We start from the raw sequence: 18,875 nt of genomic DNA on the forward strand, positions 1-18,875 counted from the left end.
AATGTAAAACTGATTTAAATGTATGCTTTTATCATGTTAGAAGCATAGTTGTTTTTATTTATTAATTTTTTTTTTGTCGTGCTGGGGATCAAACTCAGGAAGGGCTTGGCGCATGCTGGGCAAGAGCTCTACCACTGGGCTACACCTCCAGCCGCAAGGTTTTTTAAATGGATATTAATGACTGGTGGGGTGACTCAAGTGGTAGAGCGCCTGCCTAGCTAGTGTGAGACCCTGAGTTCAAGCCCCAGTGCCAACAAAAAATACCCATTTTAGGTCTAAAATGGGTATTAGCATTGTAACATACTGGCTTGTGAATAATTATAGCATTTTGGAGACCTAGTGTCTCAATATGGAAAAATGTTATATTATTTGCTATGATGTTTTTAAATTCTTAGTCTTTTCAACTTAAGAAAAGAAATTTAACATTCGAATGTTTCTTTTTTGCATCAAGCTAACAGTATTATTAGACCACAAGGGTCATTGACTTTTGGACCTCATAAGGTTTAAGTAAGGTCGTGCATCTAATAGTACGTGATAAACATCCAAATGTTTGCCCGCACCTGGCGCAGAGTAAGAATTCAAAATATCTGTTGCCAGAATTAATGTGACGGGCCATGGAGGGAGAGTCACTTCAAATAGACAAATGGTCGGACTCGGTGTCGGTGAAAGTAAAGCGGCGGGGTTGAGGATGGGGGCAGCACAAATGGACTGATTAAAGTTACGTTTGTCAGCCGAATCCTAAAATCCAAATGAGCAAGCTGAGTTTAAGGACTGAGCAAACAAACTCCAACACTAGGAGGCAGAGCTGAGCTAACTCCTCCGAAGGTCCCGCCTCTGTCCCTTTGTCCCTGCCCTTATCTCCTCCCCGCCTCCAAAGCGTCACTCCCATTCCTTTCGCCTCAGAGGATCTGAAGCAACTTCCGCCCTGACAAGGATGGAGCTTCCGGCTCCTCCTGCTCTCGCGAGCACAGGTGGTGGCAGGAGGGAAAGCAACGGCCACCTTTCTTCCTTGCTCTTCCCCTAGGTTTCCATCACAGTTCCGCCCTTAACTTCTCCCACTTCCGGCCAGGGAAAAACCACTTCCACCTGGAAAAAGGGCCGCCCGCCGTGGCCAGGTATCCTCTTCTGCCCACTCAACTCCCCCAGAACTTCAGCCCTCATAGTGTCCGCCACCGCTGTTCCTGCCGGCTACGGACACAAACGGAGCCACTTTCCCCAAGTCCAGACGAGTGATCTCTCCTCTATCAGCCCCGCCTCGGGATAAAGGCGGGGAGGAAATACAGCTCCCCCCAGCCCCCCTGCCCTTTTTCTTTGCCTCTCCACCCCTACTACAGATTCTCCCATCTAGGCAAAGACGAAGCCACATTCGCCCTGAGAGAGGCGGAGCCATTTCCTCTAGCCCCGCTCTCGCGAGCACTCGGAACTCTCGCGAGACTCTACGCCCGACTTGTGCGCCCGGGAAACCCCGTCGCTCCCTTTCCCCTGGCCTGCAGCGTGGAGACCGCACGGTAAGCGGGCGCTCCGGGACGGACTGGGTGCGGGGCGTCGGGAACCGACCACCCGGCCTGGGAGCGTGTGCCTGAGGACTACGGGGCCCCCGGCGCGGGGTCACCTCACACCCTGGAGCCGCGGCCACGTGCGAGCTGCAGGCCGGACATGCCCGGTCTTGTGGTCCGGTAACCGAGAGGGCCTGGTGGGCTGCAGAGGGGTGCTTGGGGTGCCCAGGATCGCGGTGCTGAGGGGTTGGATCATGTAAAGGCTGTACCCACAGGGGCTAGGCCGGGTAGTGCGGCCCACGGAGACCGCGGGCTCCGGTGGGCTCTGGAACCCTCAGGAGTTGGGATGGAGTTGAAGGGGATCTGGGAAGGTAACAGGGTTTGCGGTTCAGGACGCTGTGGAACGGGGCTGACGTTGACCCGGGCCCGTGTTAGTCGTGTCCACCAGGCTTGCGTTCACGTGCTTGCCCTTCTCTTGCAGATGCCAGGAGTTACTGTAAAAGACGTAAACCAGCAGGAGTTCGTCAGAGCTCTCGCAGCTTTTCTCAAAAAGTGAGTAGAGGACTGAGGCTGTCCCCTTATACCCGACACCCCAGAATCCTAGTGTTCCCCTGCTCTAGCGGGGCCTCCACGTGAGGTCTGCCCTCCTCGTGATGCCCGGGTTGGGTGTATTAAGCCTGTTTCCATGCTGGGATGTGTTCCTCTCTTGTTAACTTGCAGTTATCCTTGAGGGGCAGAGGCTTGGGGAATGAAGCAGAGGTTACTGATTTATGTTTTTCTCACTATCTTGGTCCTAGGTCCGGGAAGCTGAAAGTTCCCGAATGGGTGGACACAGTCAAGCTGGCCAAGCATAAAGAGCTTGCTCCCTACGATGAGAACTGGTTCTACACGCGAGCTGGTGAGGCATTGGGCTGGGAGTGGGAAGCTGGGGGGGACCCTCTTTCTTGCCCCCTCTCAAGTTTGTGATGAGTGGAGAAACTCACATCATTCGATGTGTGACATGACATTTTGTGACTCAGACTGAACTGTAAGGAAAGTCTGGGAACAAATGGAAGTGTTCATGTTTTACTTAAAATGGTTTCATTTCAAGAGGCAAAATCTCTTTTATATCTGTGGGGTCAAACTTAAAAATATATTATTTCTGTTAAATTGACTTTATTTGCTGAATCCACCTGTATCTTGTTTCCTCATTCTTGTGGTAAAGCTAATGATCACCAATACAGGATTATTGTGAGGATTTAAATGAGTTTAATGCAGTGAAAATATTTATGTTTTGAATGTTGCATGGTAATAGTAAAAGGAAAATCACGTGTCTACATTATTTATGTTGTGGCCAGCATGTTAACTTTAAACAAGTAGTCAGGGATCTGGGCAGCTCATTCCTTGCTGTAAACTTTTTTTTTTTCCTGGTACTGGGGCTTGAACTCAGGGCCTTCACCTTGAGCCACTCTACCAGCCCAATTTTTTGTGATAGGGTTTTTCAAGATAGACTGATGCTAAGTTTTTGCCTGTGCTGCTTTCAAATTTCAATCCTGATCTCTGCCTCCTGAATAACTAAGATTGTAAGTGTGAGCCACTGGGGCCCGGCATCAAGTGATGAGTTGTGAATACTTTTTCTGACTGCACAGTGGTCACCTGTGTGGACATTCCAAGATTCTATAAGCTGTCACCCTCCTGTAGCCCCGGGGGGGGGGAGGGGAGGGGTTTCACTAAGGGGCCTTGGCATCTTTGGCCTTCTCCCTTTGTGGTGTGGGGACTCCAGCCTGGCCAGAACTCATAAGCATATAGGACAGTTTGAATATTGGCAAATCTCAAGACTGTCCAAGGTGAATTGGCCTTCACAGTATGAAGCAGTATGTTGTGTAGCTTTTCTCCCTAATTAAATGTTCATGGGCCCACTTTGTTTGGGGCACTCAACCACAGCCTTGGGACTAAGAGCTTCACTGAAGTGGGTGGCCTGTGCACCCACTCACTACATTTTTAGAAAGTGGTAAGGGGAAAGTGATTTCTGAGCATAGAGTAATGACAAGGCGTGAATGAAACATACTCCCTCCACCCTACCCCAGTCTTGGGAAGCATGGCTACCTAGTCCTGAATGCTCTTTGGCAGTGCTCTCAGGAATTGGTATGTCAGGTGCCTTTGGGCTTGGGGCTGCAAGAAAGAACCTAACAGCTTTCGCACTAGGTGAGGTGATAACAACTTCTACATGGTTTCCACATTCATAGTTGGTATCTGCAAAGTTAGTAATATGTCCAGGGTCTGTCAGCTGTTGATGCCAAAATCTACCCACCTTGTCATCACTGCAGAGGACTCCCATTCTCTCTTGGCAGCATTTTTCTTTTTTAATTAGCACATGGGGTCAAGACCCCTGTGTAATGAACCTAGGTGAGCCTACTGGGACATGTGACAGTTGCCTTGGTCCTTTTCATGCATGCCCTTCCTGGACATCACACACTGGATGTGCATCCTCCATTTCCTCCTGGTGTCACATGAAGCCTGGGAGGAGGTCCCTTGTAGGCCTTTCAGCTGCCCTGTGGCATGAGGAGATGGATCCTGTATTTTTTGTTGTGCTGGGGGATGGAAACCAGGGCTTTGCACATATTAGGCAGGTGTTCCACCACTGAGCTATGTCTCTGGCCCTGCTGTATAGATTTTTGTATAAATGCTGCCCCACACATCAAACCGTGACAGACCCAATGGATAGTTGGCTGGCATTTATAACCTAATACATTTCCCAGTTTTGTCCATCAACTAATATTGACAATTTTTGTCATTGTCATAGGAGTGAATCTGTTTACCACAGAGGAAACTGCAGTGCAGAACGCTGACATAAAAGCAGCCCTGGGAACATTAACAGACCAGCTGTGTCCACAACTGGCTTCCAAGCGTAGTTGCTGTTTTCCCCCAGATGGTGGTGACTGACCTGTTTTGCCCTCTCAGGGGTTTGAAGCTAGAGTGCAGTGGGGCAATAGACAACTCTTAGTCTTAGGGTGTGGAGGATAAAGAAGTCTGACATAGGATAAGTCTAAAGGAGCAAGAAGTCCCAAAGCAGTGAGGTAGGGATAAAAAAAAAAACAAAACACTTCAAAAGAGTGGAGGCCACTAAAGGGAGGTTTGGAACAGCCCAGTGAACTTTTGTAAATGGGTGGCATGGTGTCACCCTGTTCAAATCTCTCTTGGGCTCTTAATTCTCAGAAGGGAGATGAGAGTTAAGGGTAGTATCTTGGTGGGCATGTGTCTGGGAGCCTTTGTTGAGCTAGGCTACCTGAAGGCACCATACTGTGCTTGTAGGGTGGGGACTGATCTTGTGACTGCTGCAAGGGATCACTGATGTTCCCTATTCTCTGGGAAGAATAGAGTCTGGGGGGTACCATGGAGTCGGGGAAGGGCTTAGTGGAGGTCAGAAAAGTGACTTTTCCACAGGAGTTTGCCAGAGAGGGGTCAGTGCAAAAAGAGTATGGCAAGAGTGGCTACCATCCCAAGGATTAGGAGAGGAGCGAAGGCCTGTGGGAGGGCAGAGAAGCCACTTGTGATCAAACCTGGATTTGTGCCATTGCAGCTCAGACGTGTTGCACTGGGGCCCAGTTCTGGGGTGAAAAGGGATAGGCAAGAGGTCAGTGTTTCCTGTGAGTTCTAGAAACTCTTATAGCCTCCAGTTTGTGAAGTAAATAGCCTTTATCTTCCTTTTTGTGGGTTACAACGGTCTGGCAAGGCTCATTTTCCATACCAGGTGTTTGTGCAGCACTGAGAGAAGCCTAAACCCTGTTAAACAAGCTGCTGAGCTGTGAGTCCCTGCTCGGGGCTTAAGTGAATACTTGGTTTTCGTACCATGGTCTCTGGGGGCTCCCATGTCACTGCTAAGGGGCAGTACTGGGATTCAGACCCTGTCTGCCTGACTGCTCTGAGCCCAAACTGAGATTGCCTTGGGTGTAGCCCTAGTGAGTGGTGGAGGGAGCACCCTCCCCAGAGATAAGGTACAGGTACAGGGGGGTTGGCAGTGGCTGGTGGGTATTTGAGCTGCTCAAGAGTGGGGTTTTCTAGGAGTATTGCTCCTGGTAGAGGATGAGGGGATGCTTTTACCAATGAGTCTTGACTCAGGACTGAAGTAAGTTTCAAGGGAGTGTCACAGGGGACAGGACCTGGGGTAAGATACAATAGAAAAAACTAAGGGCAGCAGGAGCTACAGCAGACTGGGGAGCTGGAGGGAGGAGCAGCCTGCTCACCTTTTAGACACAAAATGCTGCCCATCTCAGAAAAGTGATGTCATTCAGAGTGCTGGCTGGTCTCTGGGCCCCAGGTTTAAAGCAGTCCCTGCCTTTGTGCTCCCCAGCCTGGCAAAGTTGTGATGGCATTTCAGCCCCCAATCCCTTCAGGCTTCAGTGGCACAACCGTCCCTTCAGGACAGGTGACATGGGGCACCTCTGGAGCCTTTCTCTGAAGGAGAGTAATCTGCTGCAGAGAAATACTACTTCTGGTCCTTTGGGAAGTTTGATGGCTTGCCTAAGGTCATGCTGTCAGTCACCTGACCTACTAAAGAGCATTTGGTTCCTGTTTTTGCAAGCCAGGAGACTGGCACCAATGGGCAAAGACCTCTGTGCCCATGGAGGGGGTGATTTGTGTCCCAGTGCACTTCATAGCATTTGGTTCTTTCTCCACTCCTGCCTCTTGGGCATGTGAGAATGGTCACAGTTTCTGTGAACATTTTACTAGGCTCCACCCTCACAGTGCCTCAGGTTCTGCCTCAGCTCTACCAGAGCACTAACCACTAATGTAGTGGGGCCTGCCCAGAACTACTGGGCCGTGTCTGTTGTGGGGGATGGCACTGCAGAGACGGAGGAGTCTCAGATCTAGGGTGCTTTTCTGTTTCCTTTCCTACAAAGGAATGAGAGTTAGGGCTAGGGGTGTGGCTCAAGAGGTAAACCACCCACCTTGCAAGCACAAAGCCCTGAATTGAGACCACAGTCCCACCCAACAAAAAAAAGGAATGAGGACTTAACTGTTCACCAAATTGTATGTGTGTGACCTTGAGCAAGACTGTTGCTACAACTGTAGAAGAGATAACTTCAGTCTAAGATTGGTCCTCAGGCTCCCTCTCACCTATCCCCCAGCTTCCACAGCACGGCACCTGTACCTCCGGGGTGGCGCTGGGGTTGGCTCCATGACCAAGATCTACGGGGGACGGCAGAGAAATGGTGTCATGCCCAGCCACTTCAGTCGAGGCTCCAAAAGTGTGGCCCGTCGTGTCCTCCAAGCCCTAGAGGGGCTGAAAATGGTGGAAAAGGACCAAGATGGGTAAGCAGGGGAGAGCCTGGGAGCCATGTGCTCATCCCACATAGCACTTCTACTGAGGTTGTCAGATTCCCACTCCTCAGAGGCAGGTAGGGGATTCAGCAGAAAAGCAAACAGTCAGGGGCCTCACCCCAACCTCACTGGCTGGCTTCCTCAGGCTCTGGAAAAGGTAATTTAGCGACTGTCCGCTTTCATTAGCCTGCTCGTTAACTTTTCCCAATTGATTTTTCGGGGCTTTTGATCTAATGCTTGCACAAACGACACCCGTCAGCTCCCAGGAGGGCTCCCACTCCTGCCCTCCCCCCCGCTCTGTACGATGCAGCTGACTGGGGCACTCCTTTGAAACTTGGCTGGCGTCAAGTGGTCCCTTGGAAAACCTGGCTTTTGTGCCCAAGAGGGAGGGGGCTGAGAGCCTGGGCTCACCAGGTGCTATATGACTTCCTTCTGCAGGGGCCGCAAGCTGACACCTCAGGGACAGAGAGATTTAGACAGAATCGCCGGACAGGTAAGTTGTGCTTGTGGCCAGGACCGGGTCCCTTAATCACTGCCTAGGCATTTCCAGAGTCCCTTGACATGAAGACTTGTTTCCTCTCCTGTAGGGCACAGCCCAGGGGCAGGAGAACAAATACTTGTTTTTGCTGAAGTTGCTTGGAAATTTGGGTACTGGAGAAGAGAGATCTCAGGGTCCCTCTCATAATGTTCCGTCTTAGGTTAGCTTCCTTATTCCTGAAGCTTAGGGTAGAATGTTGATTCAGGGCTAGGTCCTGGCTGTTGACACTCAGCCAGAGTGGCTTCATCTCTGCATCTTCTTCCTGTGTGTCCTGAAGAGTGGTTGTGAAGCTTCCGCAGGCTGCATTTATAGCAGGAGCCCCTAGGATCTGCCATGAGTTACTTACATGTCATTGACTTTGACCTAGGAGTTTAGGGATGTGTCAAAAAAGAATGGAAGATGGAAGAATGGAAGAGGTCAGCCCTCTGGTTGTTGAGTGGCCTAGAAGAAGGGAGGACTGTGCAGAGCCTGTCAGAAACATCAGTGCTAATAGTTGGCCTTCTCTCACAGGGAAAGGTCAGAAGTTGGACTTGAACTACATTTCCTTAAGCCCCAATTTATGTGTCATGAAATGGGAGTTCCCACCGTAGTGAGGATTGCATGAGATGAATGCATTTCGTATCTGGGGGGTAGTGGGTGGTCCTTACAGAGGACCCCTACAAAAACCCTCTCTGTCTCTTCCATCTTTTTCCCACAGGTGGCAGCCGCCAACAAGAAGCATTAGAACAAAGGATGCTGGGATAATAAACTGCGTCATTCAGAATCCTGGTCTGGGTGTCTTGATTGGCTTTCTTTGGGGCCATGAGGAAGGATCCTTGTGTAAAAGGGGCCAGGTGTCTCTGGGTAGATGTGCTTCTGATTCAGCTCCCAAGGGGGCGGGCCAGCCCAAAGAGCCAGGGGCCAGGCCTCCCCCACATCCTGTCTTTGTATTTCTCAGTGAAGGAACAGCCCAGCTAGGGCTTGGGCTACAGAGGAAGCTTCTCTCCAGATGTCCTAGTTCAAGCAACCCTTAAATGCTTGCAACCTGAGGTAGTCTACCATGTTTCTGCACCCTGGGACCTCAGTTTCACATGTCTACTGGGGCAGGAAAGACCTGTCTTTGCATTTTGGGAGTGGCCTGTGTTCCTCCTCCCCCTAGCAAGTCCTCCCGGCTCCAGAGTTTCCAGGGAGGGCTGCTGAAGTTGCTGCTTGGAGCTGGGTAGCTGCTAGTTAGTCCAGGGCCAGGCTGCAAGGCTCCTGAGCAGAACTGCGAGCTCCCCGTGTGGCTGCTTGGTGCACTGTAGCCTTAGTTCTGTGTAGGGATTGGTTGTTAATGCAAGGTGGGCAGGCCTCTGCTAATGATTGGGCATCTGGTCAGGCGGGAGATCTGAACTGGGACTGGTGGGCATGTGCTTGGTCCACAGAAAACCCTCTATGTGGGACCAGACCAATGACCCAGATAGGTAAAATTATAAAGCCCTGAGATTGGAGGTCCAAGGAATCTAGGCCCCAATTCTAACAGGGCTGATGAAGTGGCTCAGTGGAGCACACTTGCCTGGCCTAAATTAAATCTCAGCACTACAAAAAGTAGAATCCAGCTCTGCCCCTAGTTCTATGTGGCCTTGTGCACCTTGCTCCCTGCTTCAGCTTTCCATCCTTCAGAGATGCTGCTTAGTTCTGGGAAATTAAGATACCATATAGAAGTACAAGCTCCAGACAACCCCTGGTAGACAAAAAGTTGGCCTTAGCTGTGTTTAAGAGATTTTAGCCAAGACTGGTACTGTAATCCCAGCCACTCTGGAGACAAACAGGAAAATCCCAGTCTGGCTAGAAGCTGGTGGGCCAGCTGGTAGGGAGTGAAACTGCTACCCCTCCCAGGCTGCGGGTTGATAGTGCCGAAAAATTTGTATTAACATTGAAGGTAGGACCCAGTAGTGCAAGCCTGTAATCCTAGCTGCTCAGGCAGAGATCAGAAGGCTCATGGTTCAAAACCTGAGCAAATAGTTCACCTGAAAAAAAACCATAAAAAGGACTGATGGAGTGGTTGAAGGTGGCAAGAGCACCTGTCTAGCAAGTGAGACCCTAAGTTCAAACCTCACTGCCATCAAGTAGTTGTTCAACAGGCCTTGTATGTTGGAGTGGGGAAAGTAAGTCAGTTATCTTGCAGATGTCCCGAGGCTGGAGGGGTGAAAGCCACCTGCTCCAGTCTGCTGCTGTGCTCTGTCCCTCAAGGGGGAGAGGTGGGAGATGTTCCCTGGTCTCACCTCACTGTGGGCAGGCATGCTGCATTCTTGGCCCCAGTTTACTGTTTTTGTCAGTGAGGATAAAAACATTTACCAGAGCTGATGTGAGAGTCCAGTGCCCAGGGCGGGGTCCTGGGAGCGCTGGGTAAACCAGAGGTGGAGGTGCCTGGACAGGTTCTTGGGCCAGAACAGACCTACAATCCTGCAGCTTCGCCTCTCCAGGCACTAGGGGGCAGTCAAGGGTCTGGAAACATGCTCAAGCTGCCAAAGGATGCTGAAGGTGAATTCCTAGGGCTTCCAGCTCTGGACCCGTGCTGCTTCCTCGGATGGGATCATAAGGTGCAACTGAGCGCAGTGGGTGAGGGGGTAGCGACCGGCTAGCTAGTGATAGCAGGGGCCAAACAGAACAGCTGGTTTTCTCAAGGGAAGGGGGAAGAGGTCTAGAGCCAGAGAAGGGGAACTCTGCTTGCTAGGCAGGCACTATACCACTTGACCTGCGCCCTTGCCCTTTTTTTTTGCTTTAATTATTTTTCAGATAGAGTCTTGAGTTTTTAGGCAGGGCAGGCCTCAGACCTCCATTTTCCTATCAGTGGCCTCCTGCATAGCTGGGACCAGAGGCATGTGCCACCAAGCTTGGCTTGTTGTGTGCATATGTCTGTGTGTGTGTGTGTTTGAATGCAGGACCTTGCTCTTGCTAGGCAATTACTGTACCACTATGAGCACATCTGCCCTAGCTTATTTATTTGTTGAGATAGGGTCTTTTTGCTACGGTTGGCCTCGAACCTCAGTCCTCCTGATCTCTGCCTCCTGAGGCAGAGAGTCTCTCAGGTGTGAGTCATGTGTCTGGCTAGAGAGTGTAAAATGAGCTTTGTAAAATTCTTACAGCTTCACAAAGGGGTATTGTACCCACATCACAGAAGAAGAAACTGAGGCTCAGATGACCAGTCAGCAGAACTGAGATGCAAACCCAAGAATCTTTTGATTCATGCGGCCAATGCTCTGTTGTATGGATGATAGTTGCCTTTTTTTTTTCTGGCAGTACTGGGATTTGAACTCAGAGCCTCACACTTACTAGGTAGGTGCTGTACCATGTGAGTCACTGTCACTCTCTGCCAGTCTTCTTTTTTTTTTTTTTTGAGACAGGGCCTCACTAACTTCGCCCAGGCTGTCTGAAGTCCACATTCTCGTGCTTCTGCCTCTGAGTAGCTGGAATTAGAGATGTGTGTCACCACTCCAGGCTATGCAGTTTTTAGACTATTAAATACTTCAGGCATGCAAAACAGTAGTCAGTGTAACAAAAACCCACCACCCAGTTTAAGAAGTAACAGAACAGAGATGGGAGTACTCAATGGTAGTCACCCATGTGGGTCTCTACTTTTACTACTGATTTCTCCCAAAGCAGTATTCTTGTGTGTTTTGAAAGCAAGTCAAGTGCATCATGCTACACTGTGTTTTTCTCATTCTCAAGTTGTTTCTGACACACCACTGTATTGACCCTTCCCCTACTCTGTGCTGTTCTGTTGCTTGACTGTACCACAATTGATGTGTCCCTTCTGTAAATAGAGTTTTGGATTGTCTCTCGGTTTTTCCTACCAAAAATCTCTCTGTAATGAGTTATTTTTCTCTGTGCCTCCATGTATATGTGAGAGTCTTCTAAATGCTCAAAGATATCTCAACAACTCCGCCCTCCCCACCCAGACCTCATTTCCCTGGCCAAGAATGACAGTCTCAAAGGAACCTGAGAAACCTGGACCCTGTGGCTCACGCCTGTAATCACAGTTACTCAGGAGGCAGAGATCAGGAGGAGGATCTCTGTTTGAAGCCAGCCTGGGCAAATAGTTTATGAGACCCTCTCTCAGAAAAACCCATCACAGAGAATGGGCTGGTGGAGTGGTTCAAGGTGTAGCCCTTGAGTTCAAGCCCCAGTACCACAAAAATAACAAAAATTTTTTTAAAAGGAACCTGAGAATCATAATACAGATGACTTTTTTTAATTGTGCAAAGGGGTTTCATTATATTTGTATACAAGCATAGAATGTACTTTGATCAAGTTCATTTATTATTCTTTCTTGTCCCCTCTCCCCCACTTTTTTTTACATTTTAATGTGTTTCATTATTCTGTTTTCATACATGCATATACAATATGATGCCATTTTTTTCATTTTTTGTGGGTTTTTTTTTTTTTGTCTTGTCTTTTTTGGTGCTGCAGATCAAACCCAGCGCCTCACAAATGCTAGGCAAATGCTCTACCACTGGGCTACATCCCAGCCCCCATTTTTTTGTATTGTTTCTTGGAAACAGGGTCTCACTATGTAGTCCAGGCAAGACTCAAATTTGAGATCCTCCTGTCTCAGCCTCCAGACTTACTTGGGATTACAGGTGTGCACCACCACACCCAGCCAAGAAGGTGACATGCAATCACGTTACCTTTTTGGTTTTTGAGACAGAGTCTTGCTGTGTAGCCTAGACTGGCTTTGAACTCTCCATCCTCTTGGCTCAGCCTCTGGAGTGCTGGGATCACAGGCATGCACCACCACACCTGACTTGAATCATCTTTTGAATCCCTGCTTCACCACTCCCAGACTCCATGACACTGGGCAAATGACAACTTTCCCTCACTGAGTTTCCTCCTCTGTAAAGTGGAACATGCCTACCTTGCCCTGTTTCTAGGACACCAATATAAAAGAACTCCAGCAAAGAGCTAATTATGGCCAGGAGCCTGTGGCTCACACCTGTAATCCTTGCTACTCAGGAGGCAAAGATCAGGAGGGTTGTGGTTCAAAGCCAGCCTGGGTAAATAGTTTACAAGACCCTATCTCAAAAAAAAACCTTTAACAAAAATAGGGCTGGTGGAGTGGCTCAAGGTATAGGCCCTGAATTCAAACCTCAGTATTGCAAAGAAAGAAAAAAAGAACTAATTATGGCTGTAACTTCGTGGGTACTAAGAACACCACACATGTCACAATGCCAGGGAGATATTCTGTTTCTTATCTCATGGATTAAAACTGTCAAGACCAAGACTGGGGGGATAGCTAGTGGTAGAGCACTTGCCTAACAAACACAAGACCCTAGATTCTATCCCCATCACCACATCCCTCAGCCCCTCAAAATGCCAAGGTTCAGAGGAGGGAAGTAACTACCTCTCACAGGGAGAGTGTCCTGCCCTGCCTTATTTATTTCTTGTGAGCCTCAAAAGTAACTAACGTTTACTGAGCACTCACTACTGACCAGGCCCCGTGCTCAGTGCTGTGATTGTACCAACCCTCTAAATTCCATTTTCTAAAACCAAGAAGCAAGAAAACTGAAGGCTCAAGGAGGGGACAAATTTTTCCCTAGGTCAAGGAGAGGCAGAAGCCAAGTTCAGAAGCACCGTGCAGATCTGCCTGCAGCACCCAGAACACTAGCTCCCTCAGGCTTCTTTCCCAAGATTCAACAGTGACGAGCCAAGCTTTAGACCAGTCTCCTCCCCACCAGAGCAGCTGTACCTCAGGGGAATTGTGGCCACAGCAGGTGCGACAGCCAGTTCCTCTCTACTCAGAGCCTGAAACCTACAACAGTCAGCGAGCCCAGCAGTGACAGCCACTGGAGCCCATCTCCTGCAGGGCTGGACAGGAAGTTGGGCGGGGTTTGGGGTGGAATTTGGTACCCCCAAAGCTGCTACAACCCAGACTACCCAACCCACTGGGAGAAGATGCCTGGGGGTCCAGAAGCCCTCCTCCGAGCTTTGCCTCCCACCATCTTCCTCCTGTTGCTGTCGGCAGCCTGCTTGGGTATGTGGATGAAATGAAGGGCAGGTGCTTGGCAGTGGGCCGAAGGGTGGAGGGACCACAGAATGGGGAAAGGTGCTTGGTGGGGAGAGGAGTAGAACAGGGGGAGATGGAAACCGTGGTAGAAATCACATCTATTGATCTGACTGCCTCAGGGCCAAGGTGAAGCTGAGAAGTTTCTGTAAAGTCGACAGACTGACAGACCGACAAACCTAAGTCTCCGCAGAGGGGATTGGCATCAAGAGCACCATCCCCCTTCTTTTGTCCTCACAAGTTGAAATAAGGAACTGAGGTGGCTCTTAACTGAACACCAAGGCTGGGGGAAGGAAGGGGAATTGGGGGTAGCACAGAACATCAGGGGATAAAAAAAAAACCTTTCACGTTCTCTGCCTTTGATCTCAGTCACCTTGGGTGTAGGCTGTCCCTTCTCAGTGGGAGAGGTTGACCTCATCAACCCCCCCTTCTCCCCTCCCCTGCCTAAGGCCAGCTGGCAGGGGCTGTGACCACATCGACTGAGGAGTTCAGAGAGATAGATGGCTCACCCAAGTGACGCTAAGAGCAGAGATTGGAGCTCATGTCTGTGTGTCTTAAGCCCGTGACCATGAGGTTGCTTGGTCTGGCCTCCTTCTCCAATCTCTTCCTCCTTACCTCTGCACCTCCCTCCTCCAGAAGTTGGAGAGCTGCCAGCCAGCCTGGAAGCGGGGGGCAGGGGAAGGCTGAGAGTTGGGACTTCCCAGAGGAGCCCAGAGTGGACATCGCAGCCACCCAGCCACCCTCTGAGACACCCTTATCTCCATCCTGCTGAGCTCCCTCCCCTGATCTAATGTCCAGCTAACCAACTGAACTCACCCTCTGACCCACAGACTGACACATTCAAGTTACAGAAAAGGAAGAATGTGGGGAGACAGGCCAAAGCAGGACTGTCTGCTTGGTCAGGGGCAGGGATAGGCCCGGAGACTAGGAGTTTGGGCCTCAGTGCCACTTTTAACAGCTTGCAGCCTGCCTACCCTAGGCCTAGGTTGCCCCCTGTACAATGGAAGATTTTCTTTTTTTCTCTTTTTTTTTTTTGTTTGTGAAACTGGGATTTGAACTTGGGGCTTTGTACTTGCAAAGCCAGGGCTCTAGCGCTTGAGCCACACCTCCAGTCCATTTTGCTGTGGTTATTTTGGAGATCAGGTCTTGCAAACTATTTGCTCAGGCTGGCCTTGAACCATGATCCTCTCAATCTCAGCCTCCCAAGTAGCTAGGACTACAGGTGACATCTGGCTGCTGCTGCTTCTTTTTTTTTTTTTTCCACAGTCCTGGGATTTGAACTCAGGGCCTCACGCTTGCTATGCAACAGCTTGAGCCACTCCACCAGCCCACCTGGTTTCTTCTTCTTTCTTCTTCTTCTTCTTCTTCTTCTTTCTTCTTCTCTTCTTTCTTCTTCTTTCTTCTTCCTCCTTCCTCCTCCCTCCTTCTCCCTCCTCCTCCTCCTCCTCCTCCTTTCTTCTTTCTTCTTCCTTCTTTCTTCTTCTCTTCCTTCTTCCTTCTTCCTTCTTCTTCTTCTTCTTCTTCTTCTTCTTCTTCTTCTTCTTCTTCTTCTTCTTCCTTCTTCTTCTTCTTCTTCTTCTTCCTTCTTCTTCTTCCTTCTTCTTCTTCCTTCTTCTTCTTCTTCTTCTTCTTTCTTCTTCTTCTTCTTCTTCTTCTTCTTCTTCTTCTTCTTCTTCTTCTTCTTCTTCTTCTTTCTTCTTCTTCCTTCTTCCTTCTTCTTCTTCTTCTTCTTCTTCTTCTTCTTCTTCTTCTTCTTCTTCTTCTTCTTCTTCTTCTTCTTCTTCTTCTTCTTCCTTCTTCTTCCTTGTTCTTCCTTCTTCTTCTCCTTCTTCTCCTTCCTCCTCCTCCTCCTCCTCCTCCTCCTCCTCCTCCTCCTCCTCCTCCTCCTCCTTCTTCTTCCTTCTTCTTCTTCTTTCTTTTTTGTTTGACCATTAGCATACATTAATCATACTAAATGACAGGTTTTATTATGATGTTTCAATGCATGCATGTACTTTGATTAAATTCATCCTCTTTCTTACTCTTTCTTATTATGAGGTTTCTAAAGGTTTCGTGATGACTATACAAGGGGAAATTGTTGGCACAGGGCCAGCCTGAGGCTGCAAGTGGCACCGTGGACCACCTCAAAGGCCTTCAGAAAACTAGGCATCCAAAAGTCAGAGTCTGCTGGGGCTGAAGCACGAAGTGGGCCATGCAGGAGAGGCCAGGGGTGTCTCACCATCCTGGATGTCTTCTCTCCTTCAGATGTCACACTGTCCCAACTGGAATTGCCTCATTCTACCCCCTCCTGTCCCAGAAGTGTTGGAACTGCAGAGGCTGGGGTTGGGGCCTGAGATACCATCCCCAGTGTCTGATTCACCCTCCTCTCTGCAGGACCTGGGTGCCAGGCCCTGTGGGTGCACGAGGGACCACCTTCGGTGACAGTGAGCACAGGGGACGATGCTCGCCTCTTCTGCCTGCACAATGGCAGCAATCCCAATGTCACATGGTGGCGGATTCTTCAGACCAACCACTCGTGGCCCCCTGTGTTCTTGGGTCCAGGCCAGGGTGCCCAGGGAGAGTGGATTATCTTGAAGGTGAACAAGAGCCATGGGGGCATATACCGGTGCCGAGTGGAAGATAAAGGAGACTTGAGGCACTCCTGTGGCACCTACCTCCGTGTGCGTGGTGAGTGACACTGCTCTCTTCCCTTGTCTGTGAAGTAGGGACCCAGACAGTTTCTCCTGGGCTTGGAACCCATTGCGCAGTGATTAAGGTTTTCATCTCCAAGATGGGGGATTCAGGAGTCTGGCTTTGCAGGAAGGCGGGGCCACGAGGTGGGAAGGGTAGGGGATGCCAGGGTCTAAGCAGCACCCCCTCCTCACAGAGCCGCCCCCCAGACCCTTCCTGGACATGGGGGAGGGCACCAAGAACCGCATCATCACAGCGGAAGGCATCATCCTGCTGTTTTGTGCCGTGGTACCCGGGACGCTGCTGTTGTTCAGGGTGAGCCCCTCCCAGGAGCCCCAAGTCAGCCAGATGAAGGCCTGGGCTGCAGCTGGCCCTCTGGAGTCTGAGGTTCCCCCTCCAAATCGTGGGAGAATGAAAGCACCCAAAGTCAGGGCTTTGGGGGTTAAATGAGCTAATATAAGGAAAGGTCCCCACTGCCCCTCCCTAGGAATGCTCTCACTCTCCTGCCATCCCCCATCAATGTAGCCAAGAGCAGAGTCACCTCCTCAGGTGTCTCCTTAGGCCACCAGGCAATTATTATTTTTTACTTTTTTTTGGTGGCACTGGAGTTTGAACTCAGGGCCTTATGCTTGCTAGGCAGGCGCTCTACCACTTGAGTCACTCCACCAATCCTTTTGCTTTAGTCTGTTTTTCAAATAGGGTCTTGTGCTTTTGCCTGGGCCCTCGTCTCAGATGGAGATTCTCCTACCTCTGCCTCATCTGTACTCCACATCTGGGAGTACAGATGTGAACCATCACACATAGCTTGTTTGTTGAGATGGGGTTTTACTAGATTTTTGCCTGGGCTGATCTCCAATCTCATCCTCCTAATCTCTGCCTCATGAGTAGCTGGGATTACAGGCGTGCAACACCACACCCTGTACATTATTTACTGTTATTGTTGTCATATATGGAGAACAATAAGGCAATGGAAGTTGACAAAAGGACATTAGCTTTGGGCCTAGAGAGACCTGCCATGTCCCGCCCCCAATATGTGGACTTATCCTTCTGGAAAACACCTCCTGGCATCTAGGAGGGTCTGAAAGATTATTTGCCTCCCCTTCCTCACTGGGTCTCGCCCCATTCATCACCCTTTACAGAAGCGCTGGCAGAATGAGAAGTTCGGGGTGGATGGCCAAGATGACTATGAAGATGAAAATCTTTATGAGGTGAGCAGAGAATGGGGTTGGAGTAGGGGCAGGTGTACTGGGGGGGTCTGCATGGGATTCCACCTTGGGGTTCTTGGGGGCAGAGACCCCAAGTGTCAGGATACTGATGTCCATTGCCCCATGCCCCCCCCAGGGTCTGAACCTGGACGACTGCTCCATGTACGAGGACATCTCCAGGGGACTCCAGGGCACCTACCAGGATGTGGGCAGTCTCCACATTGGCGATGTTCAGCTAGAAAAGCCATGATCACCCTCGTACCCTGCCACAGGCTGCCCCTGCCTGCTGTGTGCGGGACTCCAGTGTCTGCCCTCATCCCCCTGGAATGTTCCCTGTCCTCTTCCCCTGGAACTTCTGAGTCACCTTCCCTCTGGAGTGTCCCACTTTTCCCTGGAGGCTGCCCCACCCCCCCACCTAACCCAGCCCTCCCTTACCGCCTTTCCCAGGCTCCCTCCCCAGTGGGTAATGAGCCCTTAATTGCTGCCTCTGGGGGAGCTGATTGCAGCTGCCTCGTTAGTGTCACCCCCTCCTCCCAGCCCTGTCATGGCCACTTAGTGATAATAAATCCTTCCCAACTGCAGACTTTGGCAGGAGTCATGGATCTCATGAGCACTGCCCCCGCCTTCTTCCCTGGAACCCTGGAATCTGGGCCCAGTCACTTGCCCACTCCAGGCACCTGGTACCAGGTAGCCAGTCTTGGCTACACCCATCTCCCCAGACAAACAGGAAGTCTCTTGGGGAAGTCCCCACCCCAATGGAAGGGCTGGTTTGGCCCCCTTCCAGTGCCTCACCCTCCCCATGTCCTAAGCAAAGGGGGACCACCAAGAGGTGGTTGTGGCAAACAAAATTTTTATGCATAGTTAAGCTCTGGAAACACAGGGGACTAGCTTGTGGAGCTGGTACCAAATTTCCCCATGGGGATTTGGAGAGTCTGTGGCCCTAACTGGAGGATGGTGGGAAACTCAGGGTGCTGTGACAAAGAGGAACAGTAACACAGAGTTACAGTGACAAGGAGTCACTGAGCTAGGGAGCAGAGAGAGACAGACACAGAGGCAGCAAAGGACACAAAACAAGTAGAGTAAGAGACAATGAGGAGACACAGGGAATCTGGGAGACAGGGTATGGAGGCAGAGAGAGGTGACAAGGAAGAGACAGACCAGGAAAGCAGGGCCCTGGGTAAGCCGGACACGGATAGGCTACCCTTCAAGATGGAGAAAAAGCAACAGTTGGGGAAGGGTCAGAGCATGAGGTGGGGATGAGAAAGGTAACAGCCAGAGAGGGGAGAGCAGGGTGCAGAGGGAGAAAGGGACAGAGGAGGCCAGGACTCCACCCGAGGAAGGGTGTGAAGGACAGTGACCCAGAGAGAGGGACACAGAGGGAAGCTTGCCCAGAGAGGCGAAGAAAGAGGAAGAGCCAGGGCGCAGAGACGGAGCGCAGGAGGCTCGCTGTGCGCCTGGCTGGGGCGCACGGTGTGGGTCTCGCCCGGGTCCCCGCCCGCTGGCGACGCAATGCGGGCCCGGGCGGGAGACGCAATGATCGCCGAGACCGCGCCCTGACCGCGGACAGACGGACAAAGCGGCTCCGGAGAGCCGGGCGGGGCCGGGCGGGGCGGGTGCCCGCGGGGAAAGGAGGAGCCGGGCGG

The 18,875-nt window shown here is 50.6% G+C and overlaps 2 protein-coding genes across 4 annotated transcripts; both read left to right on the plus strand.

The window, feature by feature from the left end:
• Positions 1–1,420: 1,420 nt before the first annotated feature.
• On the plus strand, positions 1,421–8,098 carry Rps19 (ribosomal protein S19). 3 transcript variants are annotated; one of them, XM_074057178.1, is made up of 6 exons: positions 1,421–1,508; positions 1,978–2,048; positions 2,294–2,394; positions 6,605–6,788; positions 7,236–7,290; positions 7,703–8,098. In XM_074057178.1, the coding sequence occupies exons 2-6, from the start codon at positions 1,978–1,980 to the stop codon at positions 7,769–7,771; spliced, it is 480 nt and encodes a 159-aa protein (XP_073913279.1). In that variant the 5' UTR covers positions 1,421–1,508; the 3' UTR covers positions 7,772–8,098. The 3 variants fall into 3 exon arrangements, with proteins under 3 accessions (XP_073913279.1, XP_020022517.1, XP_073913280.1); XM_020166928.2 differs by having other exon boundaries at positions 1,422–1,508; positions 8,033–8,098; XM_074057179.1 differs by lacking the exon at positions 1,421–1,508 and adding an exon at positions 1,545–1,676.
• Positions 8,099–13,066: 4,968 nt separating this feature from the next.
• Cd79a (CD79a molecule) lies at positions 13,067–17,832 on the plus strand. The gene is made up of 5 exons (XM_020166907.2): positions 13,067–13,327; positions 15,731–16,024; positions 16,224–16,342; positions 17,167–17,235; positions 17,369–17,832. The coding sequence occupies exons 1-5, from the start codon at positions 13,249–13,251 to the stop codon at positions 17,480–17,482; spliced, it is 675 nt and encodes a 224-aa protein (XP_020022496.1). The 5' UTR covers positions 13,067–13,248; the 3' UTR covers positions 17,483–17,832.
• Positions 17,833–18,875: the final 1,043 nt, after the last annotated feature.

Source organism: Castor canadensis, chromosome 16, assembly GCF_047511655.1.
Source record: "Castor canadensis chromosome 16, mCasCan1.hap1v2, whole genome shotgun sequence".
NCBI lineage: Eukaryota > Metazoa > Chordata > Mammalia > Rodentia > Castoridae > Castor > Castor canadensis.

What these genes read in the sequence shown, in the direction of transcription:
- Rps19 (XM_074057178.1), top strand. Translation starts at nt 1,978, where the DNA reads ATGCCAGGAGTTACTGTAAAAGACGTAAACCAGCAGGAGTTCGTCAGA. An exon ending in CTGGTTCTACACGCGAGCTG is followed by an intron (nt 2,395 to 6,604) that starts GTGAGGCATTGG and finishes CCTATCCCCCAG; the next exon opens with CTTCCACAGCACGGCACCTG. An exon ending in GTGGAAAAGGACCAAGATGG is followed by an intron (nt 6,789 to 7,235) that starts GTAAGCAGGGGA and finishes TTCCTTCTGCAG; the next exon opens with GGGCCGCAAGCTGACACCTC.
- Cd79a (XM_020166907.2), top strand. Translation starts at nt 13,249, where the DNA reads ATGCCTGGGGGTCCAGAAGCCCTCCTCCGAGCTTTGCCTCCCACCATC. An exon ending in GGACGCTGCTGTTGTTCAGG is followed by an intron (nt 16,343 to 17,166) that starts GTGAGCCCCTCC and finishes CACCCTTTACAG; the next exon opens with AAGCGCTGGCAGAATGAGAA. An exon ending in AAGATGAAAATCTTTATGAG is followed by an intron (nt 17,236 to 17,368) that starts GTGAGCAGAGAA and finishes TGCCCCCCCCAG; the next exon opens with GGTCTGAACCTGGACGACTG.